The 24597-nt window shown below is 42.4% G+C and overlaps 1 protein-coding gene across 5 annotated transcripts in view; it reads left to right on the top strand.

The window, feature by feature from the left end:
* The window catches only part of FAM234A (family with sequence similarity 234 member A), a 96484-nt gene extending 73720 nt beyond the window's left edge, over nucleotides 1-22764 (top strand). For 4 of the 5 annotated variants that reach the window (XM_069107743.1, XM_069107718.1, XM_069107735.1 and 1 more), the window contains exons 3-13: nucleotides 1076-1363; nucleotides 4088-4207; nucleotides 7108-7296; nucleotides 10707-10837; nucleotides 11648-11780; nucleotides 14715-14847; nucleotides 17830-17970; nucleotides 18613-18688; nucleotides 21816-21956; nucleotides 22189-22291; nucleotides 22476-22764. In XM_069107743.1, coding sequence (XP_068963844.1) covers nucleotides 1099-1363; nucleotides 4088-4207; nucleotides 7108-7296; nucleotides 10707-10837; nucleotides 11648-11780; nucleotides 14715-14847; nucleotides 17830-17970; nucleotides 18613-18688; nucleotides 21816-21956; nucleotides 22189-22291; nucleotides 22476-22684 — 1641 coding nt within the window. In that variant the 5' untranslated portion in view covers nucleotides 1076-1098 and the 3' untranslated portion in view covers nucleotides 22685-22764. The remainder of the gene's footprint in view (nucleotides 1-1075; nucleotides 1364-4087; nucleotides 4208-7107; nucleotides 7297-10706; nucleotides 10838-11647; nucleotides 11781-14714; nucleotides 14848-17829; nucleotides 17971-18612; nucleotides 18689-21815; nucleotides 21957-22188; nucleotides 22292-22475) is intronic. The other variant, XM_069107747.1, reaches the window with a different exon arrangement.
* The last annotated feature ends 1833 nt before the right edge of the window (nucleotides 22765-24597 follow it).

The raw sequence follows: 24597 nt of genomic DNA on the forward strand, positions 1-24597 counted from the left end.
TCTGAACCAACAGAAAGGTTCCCAGACCCCTGCAACAACAGCACTGTCCTTCACCAGTGGACAGTATTCACTCTCTGTCTGCAGGACAGTCTCCGGAGCTCTTAGCCAACAGCCAGGTTCCAGGACTTCTTCAACAAAAGGACTGTCTTTCACCAGTAGACAAATCTGGCAAAACAACATCAAAACAGACAGACAAAGTACCAGCAAAACAGCCATGTCTCCTCAGTCCTTGGCAGCTCAGGGGGCAGGTCTCAAAAGTCCAGGGCAATTCAAAGTGGCCCCCAGCCATTCTCTCAGTCTCTCTCTCTGCCTCCAGGAGGGTGCTGCTTCCAAAAAGTTCTTCTGCCTCTCTCTTGTCTCTCCAAATCTACGTCACCAGCTCCTCCCAGTTCAGGACTTTCTTTTCACATCAATAAGTCCATCCCACAGGTGGGATTAACAAGCTCTGGGTTTTAACACAATCAATTTGAAAACCAAGCCAATACAGGGGGATCTTTATATTCTATTACTACCACACATGCCTTACAACTTTAAAGGGCTATATAAATGTGAACCACTGCTATTCTCTCTCTTCCTTGACTCCTACCTTGCACAGCTCCCATCCTCTGCATCTTAAGCTTGAAAATTTCTGGTTCTCTCAAATATCAGATGAACTTTGTTTCATTTCCTCTCCCTTTCTTAATGTTGGGTAGGTGGGTCGGGGAGGTTTTGGATAACCCCTTCCCTCCCATCTCCTTACTACCGTGGGTATACATGCCAAAATGATGAGACTAGGATCACTTTGTTATTATTTAGCCTTTGGGTGGGTTATTTATTTTGGTGGTTTATTTGTTTTTTTAATTTTTTAGGGTTTTCTCAGTCTGTTGAATGGGACAGAAGTGTCTTAATGATAACAGAGTTTTTTTAGAGCCTCTGGCTCAGCTCCAGTCTTTGTGTCATTTGAAATCAATATTAAAACCTAGATGGATCTAAGAATTAAGAGCTTTGTCCCTCAATGGGCCCAAGGTCTTAGTAACATAAGCCCTTTGCTGGTTGATAATATATCTAATTCTGATTTATTAATGGTCATGACCAGGAGTGAAGCTGTATAATGCCCACATGATGGACAAAGAATCAGAAGCTGAGATCCACCCTTTGAAGCATGATGACAGAAAACCTCGGGTGGACTTGGAAAACCGAACCGAAAAGGACCGTTCCTTTAAGAAAGCATCTCGTCATTCCCGGTTTGCTCAGTGCCGCACCATTACTTTTTTCTTTTTGTTATTTACCTGCCTTTTCGTGGTATTCATCATTTCATTCATCATCCCATGTCCAGATCGGCCAATATCACAAAAAATGTGGGAAATAAATTATAACACAGCAGGTAAGTTAACTGTATGTTCGTTTGTGCCTTGCTCTGCCTTCCACTGGACTTTACTATCCCTATCTTATATTGTGTACAGGGTTGGTGGCTGTGCTTTTTCCTGTGTAGGAATGAATGGCTCAGAACATGGACTGTAAGCTGTCACTATTGCTTCCTTGTAGTAGCAAGAAGCTGTAAAAAAAAAAAATTACAAGGAAGAAATGAGAAACAATTGCCCCACCTCACCCCTAAATTTAACTGGCCTGCTCTCCATTTTGTCAGTAGCCAGGTGTTGAAATGAATGTACTTGGCTTCTTATTAACTCACAAAATGGGCTAGTAGGCCTGAAGCTTGCCATAGAAAACATGAATAATTGACCAATATGGAAATGTTTAATATGATTGTACATGTGTAGCCTGTATCAGATTGCATGTCTTGGGGAGGAGGGAGAGGGAAAATTTAGAACTCAATCTTATAGAAGTGAATGTTGAAAACGAAAAATTAATTAAAAAAAAAAGAAAAAAGTGAATGATTCCTGATAAATTTTGTTTTCTAAACTGTGTGACCAAGGTGCCGCCAATAACCCTTACATCTGCAAGTACAGAGAGCAGAAATGACTCTACTCCTCCCTCACTGAAACCGCAAGCTTCCAACCTCCTTGAATTGAATATTGAGTGCAGTGACTGAGTCAGTCTTTCAGGACATTCCATTTCTTTCATAATGCTCAGGAAAGCAGGAGCATGTGGTACTATTTGAGTCGATATGAATTTGAAAAACTTTGAGAATGCTTCTTTGTGTTCAGTCTTGAGAATGAACATTGTAAGCTGTATACATGCTGTATAAATGTGAGTTGTTATTACTGAACTTTAGAAAAAGATCATCATTCATGGTCAGAAATGGAGCCAAGGAATTTCAGGAATAAGTTTCTCTTGAGTTGGGGGGTTAAGTTCTCTTGAGTTTTCTCTAGAGCTGGTTTTGTTGACCTTTAAACTCATTCCGATGCCCATTGGGTCCCTCTGTTAAAGAGAAGGGGAAGGAAATGATTTTTTTTTTCCTAAGAGGAATAAAATGCCTTCTGTACTTCTAAGAGAAGTGGTAAATATGGAACAGAAAAGTTACAGCACTGGCTGATTATTCCATCTCTAGTCATTTCTCCTCTTTCATATAGTTAACACAGAGATTTACTATTTCAGAGCTTTTCCTCCTTCCCCTTTGCTCAGTGTTTCTGTCCCAGAGTGAAAGGAAATGAAAAGGGTAGAAAGGGGGCCTGGCAGAAGGAAGAAAAGTCTGGCCTGCAGTAATGATGTTCCTTATTTACCAAAAGTTCTTTGTTATGTTCTTAGTAGAACTGTTCTCTCCTTGACGGATTATTGCATGTGTCTAAAGCAGTAACCATGGAAGTTGCATACAAACAGAAAGGAAAAAAATATTTGTAGCAGAACTCCTTGTTGTAGTGAAGAACTGGAAACGAAGTGGATATCTAATCAGTTGGGGAATGACTGAGCTAATTATGATATAGGAATTAGTAGAATATTATTGTATTTTAAGAACTGATGAAAGGGATGAATTCAGAAAACCTAGGAAGACTTACATGAACCAGTGCAGAGTGAAGTGAGCAGCAGAAGCAGGAGAATCATTTTTACAATGACTGCAGTTTTTTGAAGCATGCCATTTTCACTTTTTTTTTCATTTTTTTCCCTTTTTCCATTTACTCTTTCACAATATGACTAATATAGGAATATGTTTTACACAATTGTACCTAAGTAACCTATATCAAATTGCTTGCCATCTTGGGAAGGGAGGAGGGAAAGGAGAGAGAAAATTGGGAATTCAAAATTTTATAAAAATGAACATTAAAAATTGTCTTTACATATAATTGGAAAAAATAAAATACTGTTTAAAAAACAATAACTACAATTTTATCAAGAAAAACAAAACAAAACAAAAAACCAGACATAATAATTCTGCTTCATTCACATGATCAGCTATGCTGTAGAAGACTAATGATAGAGCATTCTTCCTACCTCTGGGCAGAGGGATGATAGACTAGAGGTTTGAAACGAGACCCATTTTCAGACACATTTGGTTTGCTTGACAATACTTCATTGTTTGGCCAGGGGAGAGAGAGTTAATGGGTAAAGAAAGTGACAAAAAATAAATAAAAATGAAATATTAAAAAAAACAGAAGGTCAACAGTAAATTTAGAAGGGACATAATTATTATTATTATTTTTAAAGCAATCAGGGTTAAGTAACTTGCTCAAGGTTACACGGCCAGTTATTTCTGGATGTGGTGCTGAGTATCTGAGCCCAGATTTGATCCCCAAGTCATCCCGACACTGGAGCCGGTGCTCTTACTCGCTGAGACACCTGGCCGCCCCTAAGCAATTGGGGTTAAGTAACTTGCTCAAGGTTACACAGCCCGGTGTTTCTGGGTGGGTGCTAAGTGTCTGAGCCCGGATTTGAACCCCAGGTCATCCCGACACTGGGGCCGATGCTCTTAACTGGCTGTGCTACCTGGCCGCCCCTAAGGGACATAATTATTGTAATGGGGAATATTAATTACACAGTCCTTATTCAAATTGACTTATTACTTACTCCTCAGTGATGACTGTGGGCAAGTCACCTGAGCTCCATGTTCTCATCTGTAAAATAGAGAGGGGATGAATCCAGTGGTCACTGAAGGCCTTGCCAGTGCTCTACTCACCCAAGGGCAACTGTTGATAATTCTGTTACTCTTTTTCAGTAACCTATGACTTAATGGCGTTTCAAGATATAAATGAAGACACTGTTCAAGATGTTATTTTTCTTTATAAAAACAGCAACAGCAGCAGCAGCAGTTTTAACATATCCTGCACAAATGAAGGTAATTTTGCTTGTTGGTAGGAAGAAGGAAGAGCACCTGCAGGGCCTTCCCAGGCACTATTCTGAATAATCAGATACAAAAATGCCTTTCCTTTTTTTTGGCAGAACCATTAGTCAAGAGAGTAAGTGTTTGGCACCCAGTATATAGGCTGGCTGAACTTGTAGGTAATGACTTTGGAGCCATGTTTCTGCTCATCAATCACAGACACATAAACCCATAAAATGAGGAGCATATGTGATATGTTCATTTGACAAATGTTTGTGAAGTATCTAAAATATGTAGATCGGTAGTGCCAAACTCAAGTAGAAATGGAGCACTTCACCACTTATTGACTTACAAAACCACAAATTGACATTATCTGTGTTGTATTGTATTTTTATTTGTAAAATAAAAAATGTATGCTTATTTTTATTTATTTTGTTAGACATTACTCAATTACATTTTATTTATTTATTTTTATTATTATTTTTGCTTTTTGGGGGGGGCGGCGGCAGGGCAGTTGGGGTTAAGTGACTTGCCCAAATGTCTGAGGCTGATTTGAACTCAGGTCCTCCTAACTCTAGGGCCAGTGCTGTGTTCACTGTGCCACCTAGCCATCCCCTCAATTACATTTTAACCTAGTTCACACTGCACTTGGGAGTTTTGCAGGCCACAAGTTTAGACACCTCTGGTGTATTTCATAGTACTAGGTACTGTGTGGCTGGGGACATAAAAATAATTGAAATATTTTTCTGACCTCAAGAAGTTTAGTTTAGTGAAACAATTCTTAACCTGGAATCCGTAAACTTTAAAAAAAATAGATAATTTCATATTTCATTATAATTGTTTTCTTTTGTTATGCATTTTATTTTGTAGTTTTAAAAACATTCTGAGAAGGGGGAGGGACATAGGCTTCATCAGACTGCCAAAGGGCTCCATGCTACAAAAAATTTTAAGATTCCCCCAGACCAGTATTAGGTGGGTATGGAAGGAATATAAATTTAGACTGGAATGGGCCTGCGGTTGTCTGGTTTCAGGAGATTGGGTGAAGGCTATTACAGTGAAGAACTACAACTTGATTATAGAGCTTGGTTATGATCATAAAAATGTGAGAAATTAGGTTGGTTGGGGTCATTTTCCATAAAGTTTGCCTGGAACAAAAAATACATATTTGAGAGAGCTAGAAAAATATACTGATGTTCAAATAAAGGGGAGAGGAATGTGGAATCCTAGATCATACAAGTATAATAGGATTTGAATTTGGGCGTAATCTAGGATAAAGTGCCATCGAAGGTTTTTGAATAAAGGAGAGACATCACCCAAAATAGAATTTTGGAGCGGTAGCATGATTTGGAGTAGGAAGACTTATTAGGAGGCTTTTGTTGTAGCTCAGGTTGGAAGTAACAAAGACCTGAACTAGAATGATAGACATAGGAATTGGAATGGGGAGGCAGATGGAAAGACAAAGGGAAGGTGGCATCTATTCGGATGATTTTATTGGGATAGGAGGCTCCCTTAGCCATGCAAGTAGAACTTGAGTCTTCCTGTAACTGAGGCCAGGTTCCCTCTGTAGAATCTCCTGGACTTGATGAAAATCAGTGGCAAGGAAAAGGAGATGCCTGCAGATTCTGCCCTCAGACAATAACTGTGTGACCCTGGGGAAGTCACTTCTCCTCTGCCTAAGTTTCTTATCTGTTAAACAATGGGGGGGGGGCAGCTAGGTGGTGCATTGAATAGAGCCCTTGCCCTGGAGTCAGGAGGAGCCCAGTTCAAATCCTGCCTCAGACACTTAACACAAAAACTAGCTGTGTGACTTTGGGCAAGTCACTTAACCCCAATTGCCCTCCAAAAAGCAAAAAAAAAAAAAAAACCACAATGGGAAGAACACTAGCACCGACCTCCCAGGGTTTTTGTGAGCATCAAATGAGATAATAATTATAAAGCACTTTTCACTTTCATTCTTTTTTTTTTAAAGGACTAATATGGAAATGTTTTACACGGCTGTGCATATATAACCTATATCTGATTGCTTACTGTCTCAGGGAGGGGAGGAAGGGAATTTGGAACTCAAACTTTAAACTTTTTTTTAAATGTTAGAACATTGTTTTGACATAATAATTGGTGGGAAATGATATGTTTGCATAATGTACTATATATAATATGACTGTACTATATTATGTATATCATTGTAAAGCTCTCAGCACAGTGCCAGGCATATAATATATGTATAATGTAATATATAATAATATAAACACTGTATACATGTTAGCTACTATTCTTATTATGTTATTAGGCTGGGTGACTGCCTCCCTCGTGAATGGGGAAGTGTGGAGAAGATGAAAGTGTCAGAACCTCAGAATCCTAATTAGGTCTAGGTAGAAATGTATGGTTGGAAATTTGTGACTGGTGTTCAAGAAAGAATATAGGTCCAGAGACACAGACTTGGGGGTAACTTGCATGGAAGGGGTAATGAAGCCATGTAGCACGTGGATTCAGCATGGTCTAATAGAAAGAACACTGCACCTGGAGCCAGAAGACTGGAGTTTGAATCTTGGCTTGGATATTTACCAGCAGTGTGACCTTGTGCTGGCCATCTCATGTCCTCTTGTAAAATTAGAGAACTGGAATAGATTTCATTTCTGAAGTTCCTTCTAGCTCTAAATCCTTTGGATGAAATTGCCAGTGGACAGGGTTCAGAGACAGAAAAGAAGCAAGGTCAGAATCTGGGAATGTTCCCTGTGAACGAAGGCTGGGGGAAGATGCATGAGTTTAACTTGGCAGCAGTCTAATCCTTGTAAAGACTCCACTTAAAAAGGCAGTTCAGAAGTAGGTGGAGATAGGGGTGGTGGTGCGTACCCATGGGGCAAGTAACAGCCCAGAGTATGTGTACAAGCAGTGACTCTCTGCCTTTCATCTCCTAGGCTTTTCCACCCCTTGTGCCTTTCTTGCCGCTGTGTCAGGTGCCAATGGCAGCTTGCTCTGGGAGAGGCCTGTTGCTCAGGACGTTGCCTACATGGAGTGTTTTGATCAACAGATGATGAGTGGGCCGTCCTCAAGCTGCTTCATTGTGGGGAAAAATAATTCTTTCCTTGCGGTTGATTCTTCCATAGGTAAGAGAAACAGGTGGAGCATGTTTATATTTTCTCTCCTAAATTTTCATGGTCTTTTAGGGAAAGTATGGGGATAGCATGGGAGGATTTCATCCAGTGGAGTCAAAATCTGACAGTTCCATTGGGTACCTACTGTGTTGGGCATCTTCTAGACCAGGGCTTCTTAAACTTTTTCCACTTGAGACCCCCTTTCACATTTTGGCAGCTTTTGGTGTGGTGTGGCCTGAAGGCATGCACAGTGCAAATGGGTCTGCTTTGTATTCTGAACTGAGGCTGCAGTAAAGGTGCCAGAAGTAACTTGGCAAGTGCTGCCAGAAACAGCTCAGATTCATTATGAGTGTGATTTTTAAAATTAATTTTTGGTCATTGTGCGTTCAGGAACCTTTTACTGTTGCTAAATTTCTCTTGACCCGATAGGACCCCCCATGGGGTCACAACCCACAGTTGTAACATCAGAGGAGGGAAAAAGACAAAAAATTATGTTTTCATCTTCAAAGATTTTATAATGTAGATTTTTAATTAAATCTCTAAAAAAACATCTTAAAGAAATTGTGCTCTGACTTCATTTGTTCAGCCTAATTTAAGATGTGTGCCAAGAATGTATTCTTTCTAGAGTCCAAACCCAGGTGCCCAGGAGTTATGTTGCTTCCTGGGTGGGTTGCCCTTGGTTTATGAAGGAGCCATTGTTGCAGTGGGTCTTTTTTTTTTCTTTTTCATGATGACCTCAGAGTGATCCTACTCAGCCTGCAGGGTTGAGTTCTTCAGCAGAGACGGTTTTTTGGGTTGCCTTAGTTCTTGGTTATACCTATTGGTAGAATAAGTCATAGATAGTCTCCAGGAAGTCTTAGGTTTAGTGAAAATAGGAAGGAGAAAAAGTGTGGCAAGATGGGCTCTTCTCTCACATGCATGCCATTGTGTTCTTCTGTATACAACCATGGCCGTCAAGCACCTTTGGCAGGCATGCTGTGGGCCACAGACCCCTATACTAAAGTTTGGCCAAGTGAGTCCCCTCCTCAAGTTATGGATGGATCTTGTAAAATAGACACTTAAATCCAGGAAAACATGGAAAGGAAGTTGACTTTGTACCTCTAATATATGGGATAGGAATAGCTTATCAGCAAGTATGAAATCAGTAAGAATGGTTTGGGGTTGACTATTTAAAACAGTTGACACAGCGAGTAAGAGCACCGGCTCCAGTGTTGAGAAGACCTGGAGATCGAATCCTGGGCTCAGACACTTAGCACCCACCCAGAAACACCTGGCCGTGTAACCTTGAGCAAGTTACTTAACCCCAATTGCTTAAAAATAAATAAGTAAATAAAATAAAAAAAAAATAAAACAGTTGATAAACTATTAGGGAATAGTTATCATTCTGATTTTGGGGAAGCCAGGTAAATGAACCTAAAGCTAAGACTGCAAACTCCTTGGCCTTTTAGGATAGAGATAAATGAGCATGTTTTCAGGCTCCTAAGGGCCATATGTGTGCATAGGTGATTCAGAACTTCCCTGTTAATTGTAGCTTACAGAATATGAAAGAAGAAAACAGCAAGTAGAAATGACTTCAGGGAATGAAGAAGTCTTAACGGGGTGGGAAAGGAAAACTGGGTAAGGAGATTGAGGGTTAGAACAGGACTTTTGTCATGAGAAATTCAGTAGATCCAGATGGTGTGATACCAGTTTATTGTCTGCAAAGCACCAGGAATAATAATTGTGGCTCACACTTAAATAACTCCTTACGGTTTACAAAGTGCTTTCTCCACAACTCTCTAAAGGTTAAGTATGTTATTTTTCCTGTTTATCTGATGAGCACACCCTGAAGTTAAGTCAGTCAGTAAGCATTTGAGGGCCTCCTATGTGCTAGGCTCAAGGCTAACCTCTGGGTTTGCAAAGAAAAGCAAAACACAGTCCCCGTCCTCAAGTAGAAGAAAGCGCATGAAAAAGAAGCTAAAAAGTGACAGGAATGGGGAAATGGGAGCAGGTAAGAGAAGCAGGGGCAGGATGAAATCCTGTGGCCTGGTGGGAGATTAGGAAATGACTGTCCTCGGCCGCCCCCTTAAATGGACGATCTGGAAGGAGCTCTTCGATTCCCACCCTCCACCCTCTCCGGTCAGCCACTGTTCTCTCCTGCTTCTCTCCTCCACATCTGAAGGCTCATTCTCAGTCTTCTCTGCTAGACCTTCAAAGTCAACTGCAAGTTATGTCATTTCCCTGATGACTCCTCTCGAAAACGAAGCACAAACACACAACACAACATCTAGGTCATGTCCTAGGTCAACCCTGGGTGTCCCACAGGGCTCTGTCCTCTCTGTCCTCATGACTCTCAGATTTACTTATCCAGCCCTAACCTCTTTGCTGACCTCCATTCTTGTATCCCCAGTTAACTATTGGATGTCTAGAAATGGGTGTCCTGTAGATAGCTTATACTTATATCCATGTTCACACCCAAGGTCAAAACCCATGTGTTGTCCTAACCCTCTTCACCTGTTTCCAGGGGCTTTGTGTCATCTCTTCTTTATTCCTCTGCTGTCCTCTGACGCTGTTACCATCTTCATAACCTCCCTCCTAGACTGTCATAAGAAATTTCTGGTTGGTCTTCCTGTTTCAAGTCTTTATGCATTGCAATCCATCCTCCATTTAGCCGTCAAAATGGTCTTCCCAAGGTAGAGGCCTGATTGTTCTGTACACACATAACACTCTCTCTCTCTCTCTCTCTCTCTCTCTCTCTCTCCCTCTCTCCCTCTCTCTCTTCCTCTCTCTCCCCCTCTCCCCCCTCCCCCTCTCCCTCTCTCCTATTTGGCATTCAGCCTGGCCCCCTCCCGCCTTTGTGGTGAGTCAGTGACACTGCCCTCCCTGCTGTTCCTTACACACAACACTCCTCCCAGCTTTTCAAGCCTTTTTACTGACTGCCCCCCATGGCCGTAGATCTCCCTCCTCTTCTCTACTTTCTGGCTTTTCTGGACTTCCTTTGAGTCAGAAGAAATCCAACTTCTTCAGGAAGCCTTTCCAGCCTCCCTTAGTGCTGGTGCCTTCCTTCTCTATCTAGCTTGTTGGTAAATAGTAATTTGCATGATGTTTCCCCCAATTGACTGGTAGCTCCTTGAGGGCCAGAACTGTCTTTTGCTCTCTTCACATCCCCAGCTTTAGCACCATGCTTGGCTTAAGAAATGCCTGACTGACTATTAGGAGTTTCAGATGATAATTAATGTTTGCTGAAAGCCCTTTTGAAAAGTATAAGGCATCATTTGTTACCGGAATTGGGACCAGCAAGTCCTGAAATTCACAAGTATTTTTACTAGCACTGTGAAATCTCTGCTAAGAAATCTTAGGGTCCCTTAGAATGTTGATTTTTGAAGTGAGAGTTTATTTTTAAAGCCATTGCTCACCTTTAATACATTTCTTTTCCTCTTAAGGGGTAATACAGTGGCATCTGCCTTGGTACTTTGAAGTTAATGACTCAATACTGAGTCCCTTCCTGATTATACCTGATGTGGATAACGATGAGGTTGAAGACCTGCTGCTTTTCTTCAAATCAGGGAGAGAGGTACACATTTTTTCTTTCATACTTTGTGGTGGAAGAGAAGGAATCCTCTTCCAAGCAATGAGACACTAAGTCCCAACCCCTTTGAGTCTGGCATCCACCGGCCAACAGCTCCTAGAGTAAGTTTATATTACAGTAATAATACAGCTAGCATTTATATGGTGCTTGGTATGGGCCACTGTGCCTAAGCACTTTACAAATATTATTTCTGTGGCCTTTAGTCAAAACCAGCTGGAAATTCCTGGTTTCTCTTTATTCCTCCACACACACACCCTCCTTTATTTTCTCCTTTGCGCCTTTCTTTCACTTTCTTTTGTCTTCCTTTAGTCACAGATTCTTGAGTTAAGGCTCAGGGTTTTGCTCATAGACAGCAGGGGGCAGGGAGGTTGTCTGGCTCTGCAGGGGGTAAAGAGGGACAGGCATTTTTTTCTTTCAAATTTTGTTGGATAACTGTCTCAGAAATGTGCCCCTTCCCTTGCTGTTCCCTTGCATTTGCATAGTTGCTAGGGTGGCCACTTAGCCTCCCCAGGGTGGCTAATTTCAAGGTTTTGATTTTTTTTCGCCTGATTCCATTTCTGTTTCAGGCCACAAAAGGAAATCTTTATGAGTTGGAACTCTTAAATAAGAAAGGTTTTCCAAACCTGCAGTTTTTTCATAATACTAAGTGTTGAGGTTGGATTTGAACTTGAGTCTTCCTGACTCCAGACCCCAATGTTCTCTATCCACTGCTCCACCTAGCTTTTCAGTGGTGCAAGAGTAATTGTAACATCTTGACATTTGGGGTGGGGGTGGGGGGTGCATTTTGTTTTCCAGGTTAAAAGTTACCTCTATTCAAGAGCTACTGGTGACCAAGTTGGTTCCATGAGCCGCCTAAATCTAGAAGGAGAAGTTGGTTATATCATGCATGTCACGAACTCTGGAGCATACTACATTATTTTTCATTCTGGTATTTTTTTTTCTTTGTACTCTTTTAAAGAAATTTTTTTTTATTATCAAGCATTTATGTTCTCTCCCCTCCTCCCCTGTTGAGAAAAAGATAAAGAAATCTGTTGTAAGAAATATACATAGTTGATCAAAACAAATTCACACATTGGCTGTGTAAAAAGGAATGTCTTATTCTGCACCCCAAATCTAACACCCCTCCATCAGGAGGGCAGAAGGATGTTTCATCCTGAGTCCTGTGGTTGGTTAGTTGTTGTATTGATCAGAGTTTCCCTCTTCCCCTTTATACAGAGGAGGGTGGTAAGAGAAAAGGCATGTTCTAGGGGTCTAGGTTTGTTAATTTTGCTTCCAGTCCCCTCTTTTTCCCTTGTTCAGAGACCAGTCACGGTTTCTTTTTCTTTCCTTTTAAAACCCTCTGCTCTAAGTTTGGAGATACACTGCTTTAGTTAAAGCTTGTTTAGCTTAGAGCTAGTCCTTATTTTAATTTGTCCTCCGTTTTACCCTCTCCCTCCCTTCTCTCCTTTCCTTCCTGTCCCATTGTTGAGTGACATACTCCCCTCCTCTGACCGGTTTAGATGAAGATGAGGCTCGAATGTCACTGGCTTCCCTCACCCCTTCCTCCTCTTTTGTCTAGTCTTCTACTTGTTCCTTCAAATGGTGTCAGTTAATTTTACTCACCCTTCTCCTCTTTTCCCCTTTAGTGTATTCCTTTCCCCCTCCCTTTTCTTTCTTATTTTAAGATCATCAAAACATTAAAAAACCATTCCCACGTCTTGTCTTGATTTTCTCTGTAGTCCCTGATGCCAGTAAGATTCTGAGGAAAGCCTTGTCTATCTTCTCTTATTAGAATGTGGTCAGTTCATCCTGGCTTAGTCCTTTATTGCTTGTTCATGTTTACCCTTTTATGTTTCTCTTGACTCCTGTGTGTATTTGAGAGTTTCTACACAGCTCTGATCTTTTTGTCAGAAATGCTCAATTTCATTAATGGTCTGTTTTTTTCCCTTGTATGATTATACTCAGTTTTGTTGAGTAAATTATTCTTGGTTAGAAGCCTAGATCCTTTGCTTTCTGGAATATTCCAGTGTCTGCTAGTTCATAGAGGTTGCTTCTGATTGTGTGTGATCCTGACTATTGGATCCTTGGTACAATACTTGAATCCTTTCTTTCTGACTGTTGGCAGTTTTTTTCTTTGACCTGGAAGCTCTAGATTTTGGCAGTGATGTTCCTGAGAATTTTCATTTTTGTGTTTCTCGGAGGAGGTGAACAGTGGCTTCTCTCTAGTCGTACTTTGCCCCTCTAGTTATAAGCAATTTTTTTGTGTGATTTTAAAAAAAAATGGTATCTAATCTTTTTTTGGTCTTGTCTTTTAAGCAGTCCAGTGATTCTTAAATTGTCTCTCCTTGTTATGTTTTCCAGGTAAGTTTCTGATATGAGATACCTTATGCCTTCTCTTTTTTTAGTCTTTTCACTTTGTTTTCATATTTCTTGTTGTTTTATGGAGTCATTTATTTCTGTTTGGTCCATGCTAATTTTCAAGACGTTTTGAGGCTTGCTTGTAGATGTTCTGGAGGCAGTCTCTTCTTCTGGGCTTGTGTCTTGAGCATCCTTGTCACCATACGGTAAGATTCCTTTTTTGTTTGCTTGTCCTTCCAGTCTGGCTTTGGACTTTGCCTTAGGGCCAGGCTCTCTGTGCTTCTGAAAGGAATGGCAGGGATGCCTTTTATCCTGTTTTGTGTCTCTTTCAGAGCTACAGCTGCTTTCTCAGGTTATTGGGTCTTATGTTATTCCAGGATCCCAAGCATAAGTTAGGCTAGGGACCTTCTAACTTTGAGTGCTCCCAAAATGGTCTGATTTAAAGTCTGAATGAATGCTTGGCCTCTTGATCTAAGTTCTGCAGGTTCTTACATTGACTTGGGCATGACCATTCAATTGTGGACCTGCCCTCAGTTCGAGTTTCCTGCTAGACTGCACCATCAGCTAACTGGAAAGCTCTGTGGGTTCAGAGTGACAGACCTTCATATTCCCCTTTGGTTTGAGTTTACTATCCTCATTATTCCAGTGCAGTCTTCAGACTGGACTGAGAGCTAGATCTAAGATCCTGCTCCTCTCCTGGGACCAGAGCCATTTAGCTGCTCCTTGCCTTTTTTGTACTTTCTCCATACTCACTACACAGCCTAAGTCCTGCAACTGCTTATGCTAGAATGCCACCCCTGGATATAGGCTCCCTCCTCACTCTGCCAGGATCCTAGTTCTGTTCTTTCTTGCCCTAGTTCACAGTCATATGCAGGCCTTCCTCTAGGGTCTAGGCTGTAATGTTCCTTGGCCATTCCTGGCTATACCCCATCCCAGAGTCTGCAGACTTCTCTGCCTGTTTCCCAATGACAACTTGGGCTGGAAAAATGACTCAAAATTCTTTTGTTTTTAAAGTTTTTTTTTTCCCTGGATTTTCCATTCATTTGTAGGAGAGAGCTCAGCCATTCTTCTTCCTACTCTGCCATCTTTGTTGGTCTTCTCACCACTTCTCAAAAAGATCCCCTAGGTTCTTCTGATGCAAATTCTATAAAAGTCTTTAAAAGACTCTTAGAGGGATAATAATTATAGTTCTTATTAATACAAAACACTTTTCTTGCAATAGCCCATCAAAATGGGTTACTATCCCCATTTATAGAGGAAGAAATTGACTCGAAGAAAAAATGAATCTCTCGTAATCACCTTCTAGTAAGTACAAGAGCCCTGACTCCAAGCCAGGCCTTCTGACTCCTAAGTCCAGAGTTATTCTCATTATTCCATGTTGTCCAGAACACATGTGGTGCTTCCCAACCCAGAGGCCCTTAAGATTGTAGTGCATGAGCTTTGGTAGAAGGTTAGCATTCCTCAGCCCCAGATCCCGTGAGCCACTGCTACACCCAGACCTTTGACTCCTTTTTGTCTTATGCAGCATCCTCTCTCTATGGATATGCTCTGAAGGGTCTTTATGAGGAAATGACTGGAGGAAAAAGCATGTTTGAGGAGGATCCTTACTGGAAGAAGATGATTGACAATGTTACCCACAGAGTGCCTCCTTCTCTCAGGTTCATTTTGTACACAGTCACATTTTCTTACACTCCCATAGTATGGTTGATATTCCTTTGTGGAGGAGGGGAGCCCCCTGCTGAAAAAAGTCATTGACTCGTGTGGATGTTTTTAAGATAAATTATTACTGGCAGCTTTTATTTTATATCACCTATATTTCCTGATATATTTTCCCCCTCATATTCCCAAATAGGCATCCACTATGACTAAATCCACTATGACTAAAAAAAAACGGGCTCAGCAAAACTAACTAGCACATCAAAAAAGCCTGACATTATAATAAAGTGCTCCATACCCCAAGTCTCTGCCTCTTCAGAGGAAGAAAGTGCCTTCTCATTGACCTCCTTGAGGGGTCAGGCTTGGGCATTACAATCCCACAACATTTAATTTGGATTGTTTGGTTTTTTTTTTCTCTTTTCCTACCAGTTCACGTAAGTCTAGAGTCATCATATTTATTTTTTTCTTACAGCATAATCATATTCCATTACATCAGGGGTTCTTAACCTGGGGGGGGTTCCATGAATTTGGCTTTTTTTTAATACTTTGATAACTATTTCTATTTCAATTTAATTCATTTCCCTTGAAATCCTTTGTAGTATATCTTATTCGTTTAAAAATATGATTCTGAGCTGTTATCCATAGACTTCACTAGTGGCCAAAAGGGTAGGGTCCAGGACCCAGAAAAGGTTAAGAACTCTTACTTTATGGTATGTTCACGTACCATAGAGGGTTCATGTACCCATTCCCCAGCTGATGGGCATCTCCTTTATTTTTCTTTGTTACCACAAAAAGTGCGGCTACATTCCAATGTATATGGCGGCCAGTGTAAAAGCATGAAAGACCATGGTCAGCAGTTTAAAGGAAAGAGGTTTGGTGTTATATATCATATTCAGGGTTTAAGGAAAACAAATAAAAGTAGAGATAAAAATCAGAAGAGAAAAATAAGAAGGAATTACCCATTTAGCAAATATTAAGTGCCTCCTGTATGCAATACTAGGCACAAAGGGAAACACAAAAGATGTGTTCCTGGTGATCAGGAACTTAAGAGCCTCATGGATGTGACAAGGCACAGCCACACGTAAATCTAATGTGAATAAAAGTAGTATAAAATTGGGTAAAAGATCACACCCAGCAGGGGTGCGCAGACAGAAAAGTGTGAGCAGAAGGAAGAGAGCATGGAATGAGGTGAAGCCATGTTGAGGGAAGAAGAATAGCGAAGGGAATAAGTCCCTTGTTTTCCATATAAAATTAAGTCCTTTTTCTTTTCCAAAGTGAACAAAATGAACTGATAAGGCATTATTTGCAGGTCAGGAAACTGGACCCCGCAAAGGTTGGGTGAACTTTCCCAGGGTCACAGAGGTAATTGGGTTTCAAAATCTAGGTCATCCTCCTCTGGATTCCAAACCCAGCACTCTTTTCCCTACATCACACTGATGAGAAATAGTTGGCAGAGACTTGAAAAGCAGTCTCATGCATTTCATGACATTAATTCATTGTCTGGAATCATTCTATAAGGTGTTAATCTTGTCTCAGAAAAATTTCAAACTAAGCATTATATTATCTCTTTTTGTATGGATAATTTAACTTTCTGTCCCATAGAAAAGAGTTTAACCAAGAAAGAAATTAAATCCTTCAAGAATTTAAATTGAAATAAAATCTAATTTCCAACTACATGTCAGGTATTTTTAAAAAACATTTGTCTTCTAAGTGAATGAGAAAGTATCCAGAAATTACCTGTGGAACCAAAAATACGCAAATCTACCTCATTTTACAGAATAGATGTGCTCATGAGAAAAAGTTCACTATGCCCATTTACCTATTGACTCTGATTATAAAAATAGAAATATTTTCCCAATGGATGAAGAAAGCTCTCTGCCTATAGTGAATCCCATACATAACAGTGTAATAAATTAAATTTTTTTAAAAAAGAGGACAGTTAAATAACTTTGGACCTGTACCCACCGACCCAGAAACACCACTCTCTTTCCAAAGATGATTAGGGAAAAAAGTGGTAGCAAAGAACTGGAAAGAAATATCACTACTAGCTCTCTTTCCAAAGATGATTAGGGAGAAAAGTGGTAGCAAAGAACTGGAAATTTCAGGGATGCCCCTCCATTGGGGAATGGCTGAACACGTTGTGGTATATGATTGTGATGGAATACTACTGAGCTATAAGAAATCAGCTCAAAGATCTTAGAAAAACACAGGTAGACTCGCAGAAATATATGAATAGCAAAATGAGCAGAACCAAGAGTTCTGTAACAGCGATATTGTTTTAAGAATGGCTTTGAGTGACTTAAGTTATTTTGACTAAATACCCAAATTTGGCTGTTTGAGTAAGTCCCCAAGTTAACTACAAAGGACCTAAGAAGGAAGATGCTATCTTCCTGATAATTAGGGGAGAGAGAGTGTGTGTGTGTGTGTGTGTGTGTGTGTCTGTCTGTCTGTCTGTCTGTCTGTCTGTCTGTCCTTGTGTCTGATGGTGGCCTGGTGGCCAGGAGGTTGGGAGGAGGAAAAAGAGGAAAAAAAATTACATGATCATTTTTTTATATATTTAAAAGGAATAGCAAGTTCTGCACAATAGATTGGTAGTTTCATGTGCAATCATCTTTTTTTCTATTCTGTTATGAAAATGCTTGTTTTATTTCTAAAGTTCAGAATAAAATAAATTTTTTTTTAAAAAGGAGGACACCATTCCAAATATTTTAGAAGAGGAGTAACTGAAATAAGTAGGTAACGCTATAACTAGAGGTAAGGTAGACAGTCACCTCCAGAGGTGAGCAGCAAGCACAGAAGAGCTGAATTTCCGCTTGTCTCGGGTTGGCCAGTTCCTCTCACCAGAATGAGTACCCCTTGCCTTTCATGATTCCGTTTTATCAGAATTGGAAACATTTTGCTCTAGTTACAGCACTAATGTGTTTTTCCCCCCAAGAAACTTTCCCTGTTGTCTTCTTGGTCCTTCCCTCTGCGTTTATACTTAGCTCGGGAACCATCCGCTACGTAATGAAGGTGCCTGGGAATACAGGGGAAGACATTCTCCTTGTGAAATCAGATGCGTGTGAGCTGCTTGACGGGCAGAGGCTTATTTCCAAGTGGATCCTCAACGTGTCTGAAGTTGTGAGGTATCGTTGACCTCTCAAGCGAGGTACTGGCATTCTATCTGTGAGATGGTTCAGGAAAACCAGGAGCTCCTTCTTGTGCCAGGGAAGCAGAATGGTGCAGATAGAGCACCAGGGGACTTGGAGACAGGGAGACCCACAGTCAGATCTAGCCTCCGAGCTGGGGAACACTGGGCCTGGCACATAGTAAGCACTTAACAAGGGTGCTTATTCCTTCCGTCCTGGACAGAGGGGGCAGTTAAGAGGAGGAGACCTTATGCAATAACAATATCAATTTTTGTTTCTTCAGCGCTTCTGTTTCCAAACAGTTTTCACTAACTTATCCAAACAGTCCTGTCGTAAGGAATTGTCCCATTTTATAGATGAGAAATGAGACTTGTTAAATGCTAGGCCTCAGGTTGCCCCGCTAGGAAGTGACAGTGCTGGGACTGAACCTAGATCATCTAAACTACCTCCCTTTCTTCCATTAGGCTGTGCTGCTCACAGTGGGGAAGGAGGAACACTGCCCATTAAATCTGCTGCCTCAGGGATACTGTTTGCTTAGGAATGATGTAGAGCTTTGCACTGCCTCTTTGCAGGGAAAGCTCTGACATTCATTGAATTTGTTTTAAATTGCTGTTGATCTCCCTCCTCTTATCCTTCCAGAAAACCAGTCCTTGGCTACTACAAACCAGGTGAACTTGCTATAGTCCTTGAAAATGGAACCGGTGTCCAAAGAAAGGTTTGAACGAACTCCTTTGCTCAGTCCTGTCTTTCTCTGAAGCTTGAGGCAGATAAGTCTGGGCAACCAGAGTGTGCTGGGACCCAGTATATTCCTTGGATAAGGAGTAAGAGACCTGCTTCTGGGGTAAGAGGGGCCTGGGTGATGAAGGGAGGAGGGTGCCAGGCAGAAAGGGCAAAAAGATGGCCAGCCAGGGTCAGGGAAGGTAGGATCTGTGGTGCATTGCCTCTTGAGGTGAGCATAAAGAGGGCCAGAGAGACAGCCTTTTCTGTGGGTGGCTTGTGTGTCTCAGTGACTGTTGGTGCTGCCAGATCAGCATTTGCACATCCACTAAGGTCAGGCAGGATGGGGGGTTCTTCTACCTTTCGTACTGCCAAGTTGGAGAAACCAGAGGACTAAGCCACAGAAATGGGTGGCACATGCTGTATGGTCTCCTTTTACAAACACAAAGAATAAAACACATCTACTAGCGATCCATGTCCATTTTAATGAGGGAAATAATAACTGTACACTTAGTAGCTGTGTGACCCTGGGCAAGTCTTTTACCCTGTTTGCCACAGCTTCCTCATATGTAAAATGAGCTAGATAAGGAAATGGCACACCGCTCCAGTATAGTTAAACATGACTCCAAACGACCAAACAGCAGCAAAAAATGGAAATGTAGTGATACAGGAATTAGATCTATGTTCTTACTCATACAGGACACTCTTTGCCGTTACAGATGGCAGAACTTCTTTGAAACTTCCCGTCCTAGAGAGGTGCCCAGAGAAGTGAGAGGTTAAGTGATTTGCCCAGGGTCACCGAGGAATCATGTATCAAAGGGGAAATTCAACCCACCTCAACTCCAAAGTGTTCTTGGCCTCATATCCACTACAGCTCACTGCCTCTGTGTATATACATAAATGTATATGGAATAAATACTGAGTCATTAAATACAGGGTTGTTTGGGACGGGAGGCCACTAGGAGTTTGGGGAAACAGAAAAGGCATCGCAGAGAGCAGGAAAGGGAATGATGTCCAAAAGATTGAAGCCAGGTGGTAAAGGGCTAAACAGAGGACTTTGTGTCTGCTTCCAGAAGCGGTAGGGAGCCCATGGAATTTATGGTAGCAGCATGTCAAATAGACTTGAGTAGACACTTGGATTGGGCAGATCAGCTAAGAAGAAGCTGTTACAGTTATGTAGGTAGGAGGCATCAAAGAAGGTGGTGGTGTGTAAGCAGAGGGAAGGACAAAGGAAGGGTGTGGAGGTAGAAAAGACAAAACAACCGATTAGATATGTCCAGTGACTGAGAGTGAGGAGTCATGGGTGACACTAAGGTTATGGACCCGGGAGACTAGACGGATTGTAGTACCTTCCATAGACATGAGGAAGAAGGCAGGATGTTAGCTGAAACTTCAGGGAAGAGGGAGAACATTCCAGGGATGGGAGACAGTCCGTGAAAATACCCAGAGTTGGGAGCAGAGCTTCTCTCAGAATGACCATAAGGTAGATGGGTGTCATTAACCACAGAGTGTGTGGAGCGGGGAGTGAGGTGTAAGAAGACTGGAAAGGTGGAAAGGGGCCTGGTTATGAAGAGCTTTAAAAGATTTTATATCCAAAAACTTTATATTTGATCCTGCAGATAATAGGGAGCCTCTGGAGTTTTTTTTAACAGGCAAGGTGACTAGTAATAAGTAACATTTATATAGTGCTTTAAGATTTACAGAGCACTTTGCAACATCTAATTTTAAGATTTAAGATTGGGTTGGTAGTTTGTTATTTTTATCCTCATTTTACAGATGAGAAATCAGAGGCAGACAGAGGTTAAATGACTTGCCCAAGGTCACATGGCTGGTAAATGTCTGAGATGATATTTAAACTCTGGTCTTCCTGAATCCAAGTCCAGGTCAATTGTGACCGTGTTGACTTTGAAATGTCCAATAGGCCATTGGTGACACAGGGCTGAAGCTGGGGGATTCTTCAGAAAACCTTTAGTTGTTCTCTGTTGCCCATTGTATGAAATAGAACTTCCTTGGCCTGGCCTGGCCATTCAGACCATTGCTCTTCATAGTCTGTTCTCTGAATATAACCTTTGCTTTGCCATGCCTGGCAACCTCCTGTTGAGTTCCTGTTCATTTTAAGCCCACTTTTTTTTTTTTTGCTTTTCGGAGGGCAATTGGGGTTAAGTGACTTGCCCAAGGTCACATGGCTAGTTTTTGTGTTAAGTCTCTGAGGCCGGATTTGAACTCAGGTCCTCCTGACTCCAGGGCCAGTGCTCTATTCACTGCACCACCTAGCTGCCCCAAGCCCACTTTTTCAAATGCTGCTTCTTCCAGGAAGCTTTCCTTTCCTCTCTCCTCTCTCCCCTTGGTTCCCAGCTCTCTGAATCACCACCTTACTGAAAGTCATCGCAGAGTAGCTGGCAGAAAAACTGGCCTCAAAACCACGAGGATGTCAGTTCAGGTCCTACCTCTGACATGGAGGAGCCTGTGTGACCTTGGGAAATCACCGAACCTCTCAGTGCTCCTGGCAGCTTGCTTAGACTAAGCTGCAGAGAAGACACTGGCCTGTATGTGGGGGGAATTTCTTTTATCTGGAAATTCCATCTACCTTGTATGAAGTTACAGGTTCCCTCCTTCTTCCCCCAGATTCACTTACCACGTTATTTTATATTATTTGTGAATGAGTCATATCCTCTTTCTATAGGTTATATAATATATAAACCCCATGAGGGTAGGAGGTCAGGTCTTAACTTACAGCCGGCAGCTAGTAAGGGCCCAGGGGATAAAGCACTGAGTCATAGAGGCTTGTGTTCACATCTAGCCTCAGACACTTGCTGGCTATATGATCCTAGGCAAGTCACTTAATCTCTTTCTGCCCCAGTTTTCTCAGCTGTAAAATGGAGATGATGATAATAGCTCCTACTTCCAGGGTATCATCGTTGTTAGCCAAACCTTTTATCTTCCACGGGGCTCTGCAGTTAGTAGACACTTCTTGGATGAAAGGCAATGTGGTCTCTACCATGCTGCCTACGGGTAGTCATTGGGGCAGGCCAGTAAAATGTCCACGTGCTCCACCTTGAGCCCCACGAGCCACCCCCATTCTCTTTCGTAGGCACTTTGCCCAGCATGTCTCCCTCTTCCTTCAGATCTTGATCGTGGATGCTGCCTCGGGAGCTGTCCTCTGGAGCCACACCCTGAACTCATTTTCAGGGACTCCCAAGTCAGCCTCTGTAAAGACTGCGGACCGACGTTCCGCCTTCTTCTTCTGGAGCAGTAGTAACCGGAAGGTATGAGGAGGGACTGTGCTGAACCGAGCTGTGGAGTTGGAGGACCTGAGTTCAAGTCCCAACTCTGCCTCTTTCTTCGCCTGCAAAATCAAAGGGTTGATGATCTTTAAGGTTCCTTCTGAATAAATCATCTCTCAGGGGGAGGGGGGGCAGAAGAGCCGTCTAGGGCAGACCAGGATGTCCACCAACCAAGTACATTAACTGTCTGGTTTTTGGTTTTTGTTCTCTGTAGGAAACTGTTGACTCACAGAAAAACCTGTATATGTTCCACCCGATTTTTCCTGATAACTTTTTGGAACTTACCAACATTACCAAAAATGTTGTGGCCTTTAATGGTGAGTGAAAGCCCTTACTCAGGGGATCTGGATGTTCATCTCTCCTTTGGTTTTAATTGGTGACAGCCTTGGGATGGTGGGCTTCCCAGGGTGAAAACAGGTCCTTGGTATAGGCTTGGTGGGAGGGCTGGCATTCCAGGGACCCCTGAGAGACCTGTGGCCATTTGTGTCTCCCCTACCATAGTGCTGTTTGAGCAGAACTACCATGCCTCTTATGTGCTGCTGACTGGGCCCACGCGTCAAGACAGGCCTGGCCTGGTGTCTTTATCAAAGCAAAAGGTGAAAGAGAATGTCCTAAATTCTCAGGTGATCTGGCTGGGGCAGGCAAGGCCTGAGAATGAACAGACCATTAGGGACCGATTTTATGAGCTGAGATACAAGAGGGAAGTATGAACTCCTCAGCAGAGTGTCCGGTTTTTCTTCCTCCTTCTTAAGAAACCAACTGAAGAAATTAAAAATCCAAGAAAACTCTACTTTTCACATGTTCTCCAGACTGACCTATGCATAGGCCAGAAGTGTGGTTTCCTCTTGTGGAGACAGAATTGGAGTCCTTTGTCCCAAGTCTTTCTCCAGGTGCCTTACTCTGAGACTCACAAATAAGGAACAATTAGGAAGGGTCACTGGGAAAGGTCACTCATTACACCTTTGATAGCAGTAAATGACACTTTCTTGGTGGGATTCCTTTGCCCTGGGCTTGGGGGTGGCGCTCACCTGGTGATTTTCTCTAAGGCAGGCCTGCACAACGTGCAGCCTGCAGGCCACTGTGACCCGCCAAAGAATTTCAGGGGCCAATGAAAAATGCAGGGTTTTCACCACGCACTGTCCTGTTTATCACATGACCCACAGCAAGCAACCACCATCAGTCTGTCTTGTCTAACCTATCTGCAGCCCAGAGAAGTTTAGCTTATTTTTATTTTGGCCCCTACCTACCACCAAGTTGTACGGGTCTGTCTCTGCCTTCTCTTGTGTTCCAGCCATGACCAAAGTTTCTCTACAAGACAGCCTTACTAGGCCTTGCCCAGCCCTCCAGGCTTTACTGTAGGGCCAACTTAATCCATTCTGTTGAGATTTCCTCCTTGAAGGCCTATGGGTTTGAGGCTGCTGAGTTAGGCTGAGGGAGATAGGATGCTTTCTTGGTGATTTTCCTCTCTCTGTCAAGGATCATTTCCATCTAGCTAAGTTGATGGGATGCCTGAGAGATACTGACACTTTCAGGAAATTCTGAAGCAGATGATAATCTGCTGTCCCACCTCCAGCTTGACCTAACTTCTGTGGAAGCACTTCTGTGCCTAGTCAGATAGCGTGTCTTTGATTAAGATCCTGACATCCAGCTCCAGTGAATCCGTGTCTAGAGACACTGCCCATCTGACCTTTCCTCCTGCTTGCAGCTGCTTAGACTTTACTCACCTCCAGGCTGCCCCTTGCCTCCGGGGGTGTCCTGGTGACTGCAGCTTTGGCTCCTCTGCCCCCAAATCCTAATTCAGGAAGATTTCTTTAGCTTGGGCCAGTAAAGATTTTGGCCTGCAAGAGCCCCTTGCATTAAGGCCCTGGAGGGGGCTGGGCTTCAGAGACTTCGTAGCTATGGTTTGGGAGAGAAAACACTGTTCCCAGCAGCTTTCTGATGAGTCCCTGTGTGTGGCAGTGCAGTGAGGTGGGGCAGGTTGCTCACAAAATGTGGTGGTTTTAAAACTCTACATATTGGATACTTGTGCCCTAAACTCCAAAACATACCCAGCAGAGGTGACACACACTGGGGAAAATTCTTCACAGCAGCATCAGTAGGAAACAATGGGTTTCTTGGGTGTTTTACTCTGTGCCTGTTTGCCTTTATGGAATCAAAATGATCTAGACTAGTTTCCTGCTAAAATCAGAAACACGAAGTCAATGCCAGACAGCTAAGGCCCTCTTGGGGCAGGGCTGCAGCGTTTCTGTGGGGAGGCTTGGGATGGCATATACCCCGCCCTCCCCTGGGCGGGGACTTAGGTGATGAAGGACTTCCTTTGGTGCCTTGTCGATTGATCTTAAGCTCCTCTCAGGGCAGGTACAGCTTAGGACCTGCCTTCGATCATGGAGCTCAACCTTTAAAACTTAATACAAATCAATTTGAACCCTGCAGTCTCCCCTGGTCTTTTTCATTAAATGTTCTTGCATTGTTTATAAATGCCACCAGTGTATGGAGTGTGCTGCCAGCTCAGTGGTGGCCGATAACTGGGCCTCCCAGGGACTGTTTTGCAGTGGGACAGATGTAAAGGGTACAGGCTCAGCTCACGCTGTTACAGTTTTAGTAGATAAGGGCATGGCAGTTG

Source organism: Petaurus breviceps, unplaced genomic scaffold (assembly GCF_028583685.1).
Source record: "Petaurus breviceps papuanus isolate PSGF00001 unplaced genomic scaffold, PetGlider_PUasm1.0 138, whole genome shotgun sequence".
In the NCBI taxonomy this organism is placed as follows: domain Eukaryota; kingdom Metazoa; phylum Chordata; class Mammalia; order Diprotodontia; family Petauridae; genus Petaurus; species Petaurus breviceps.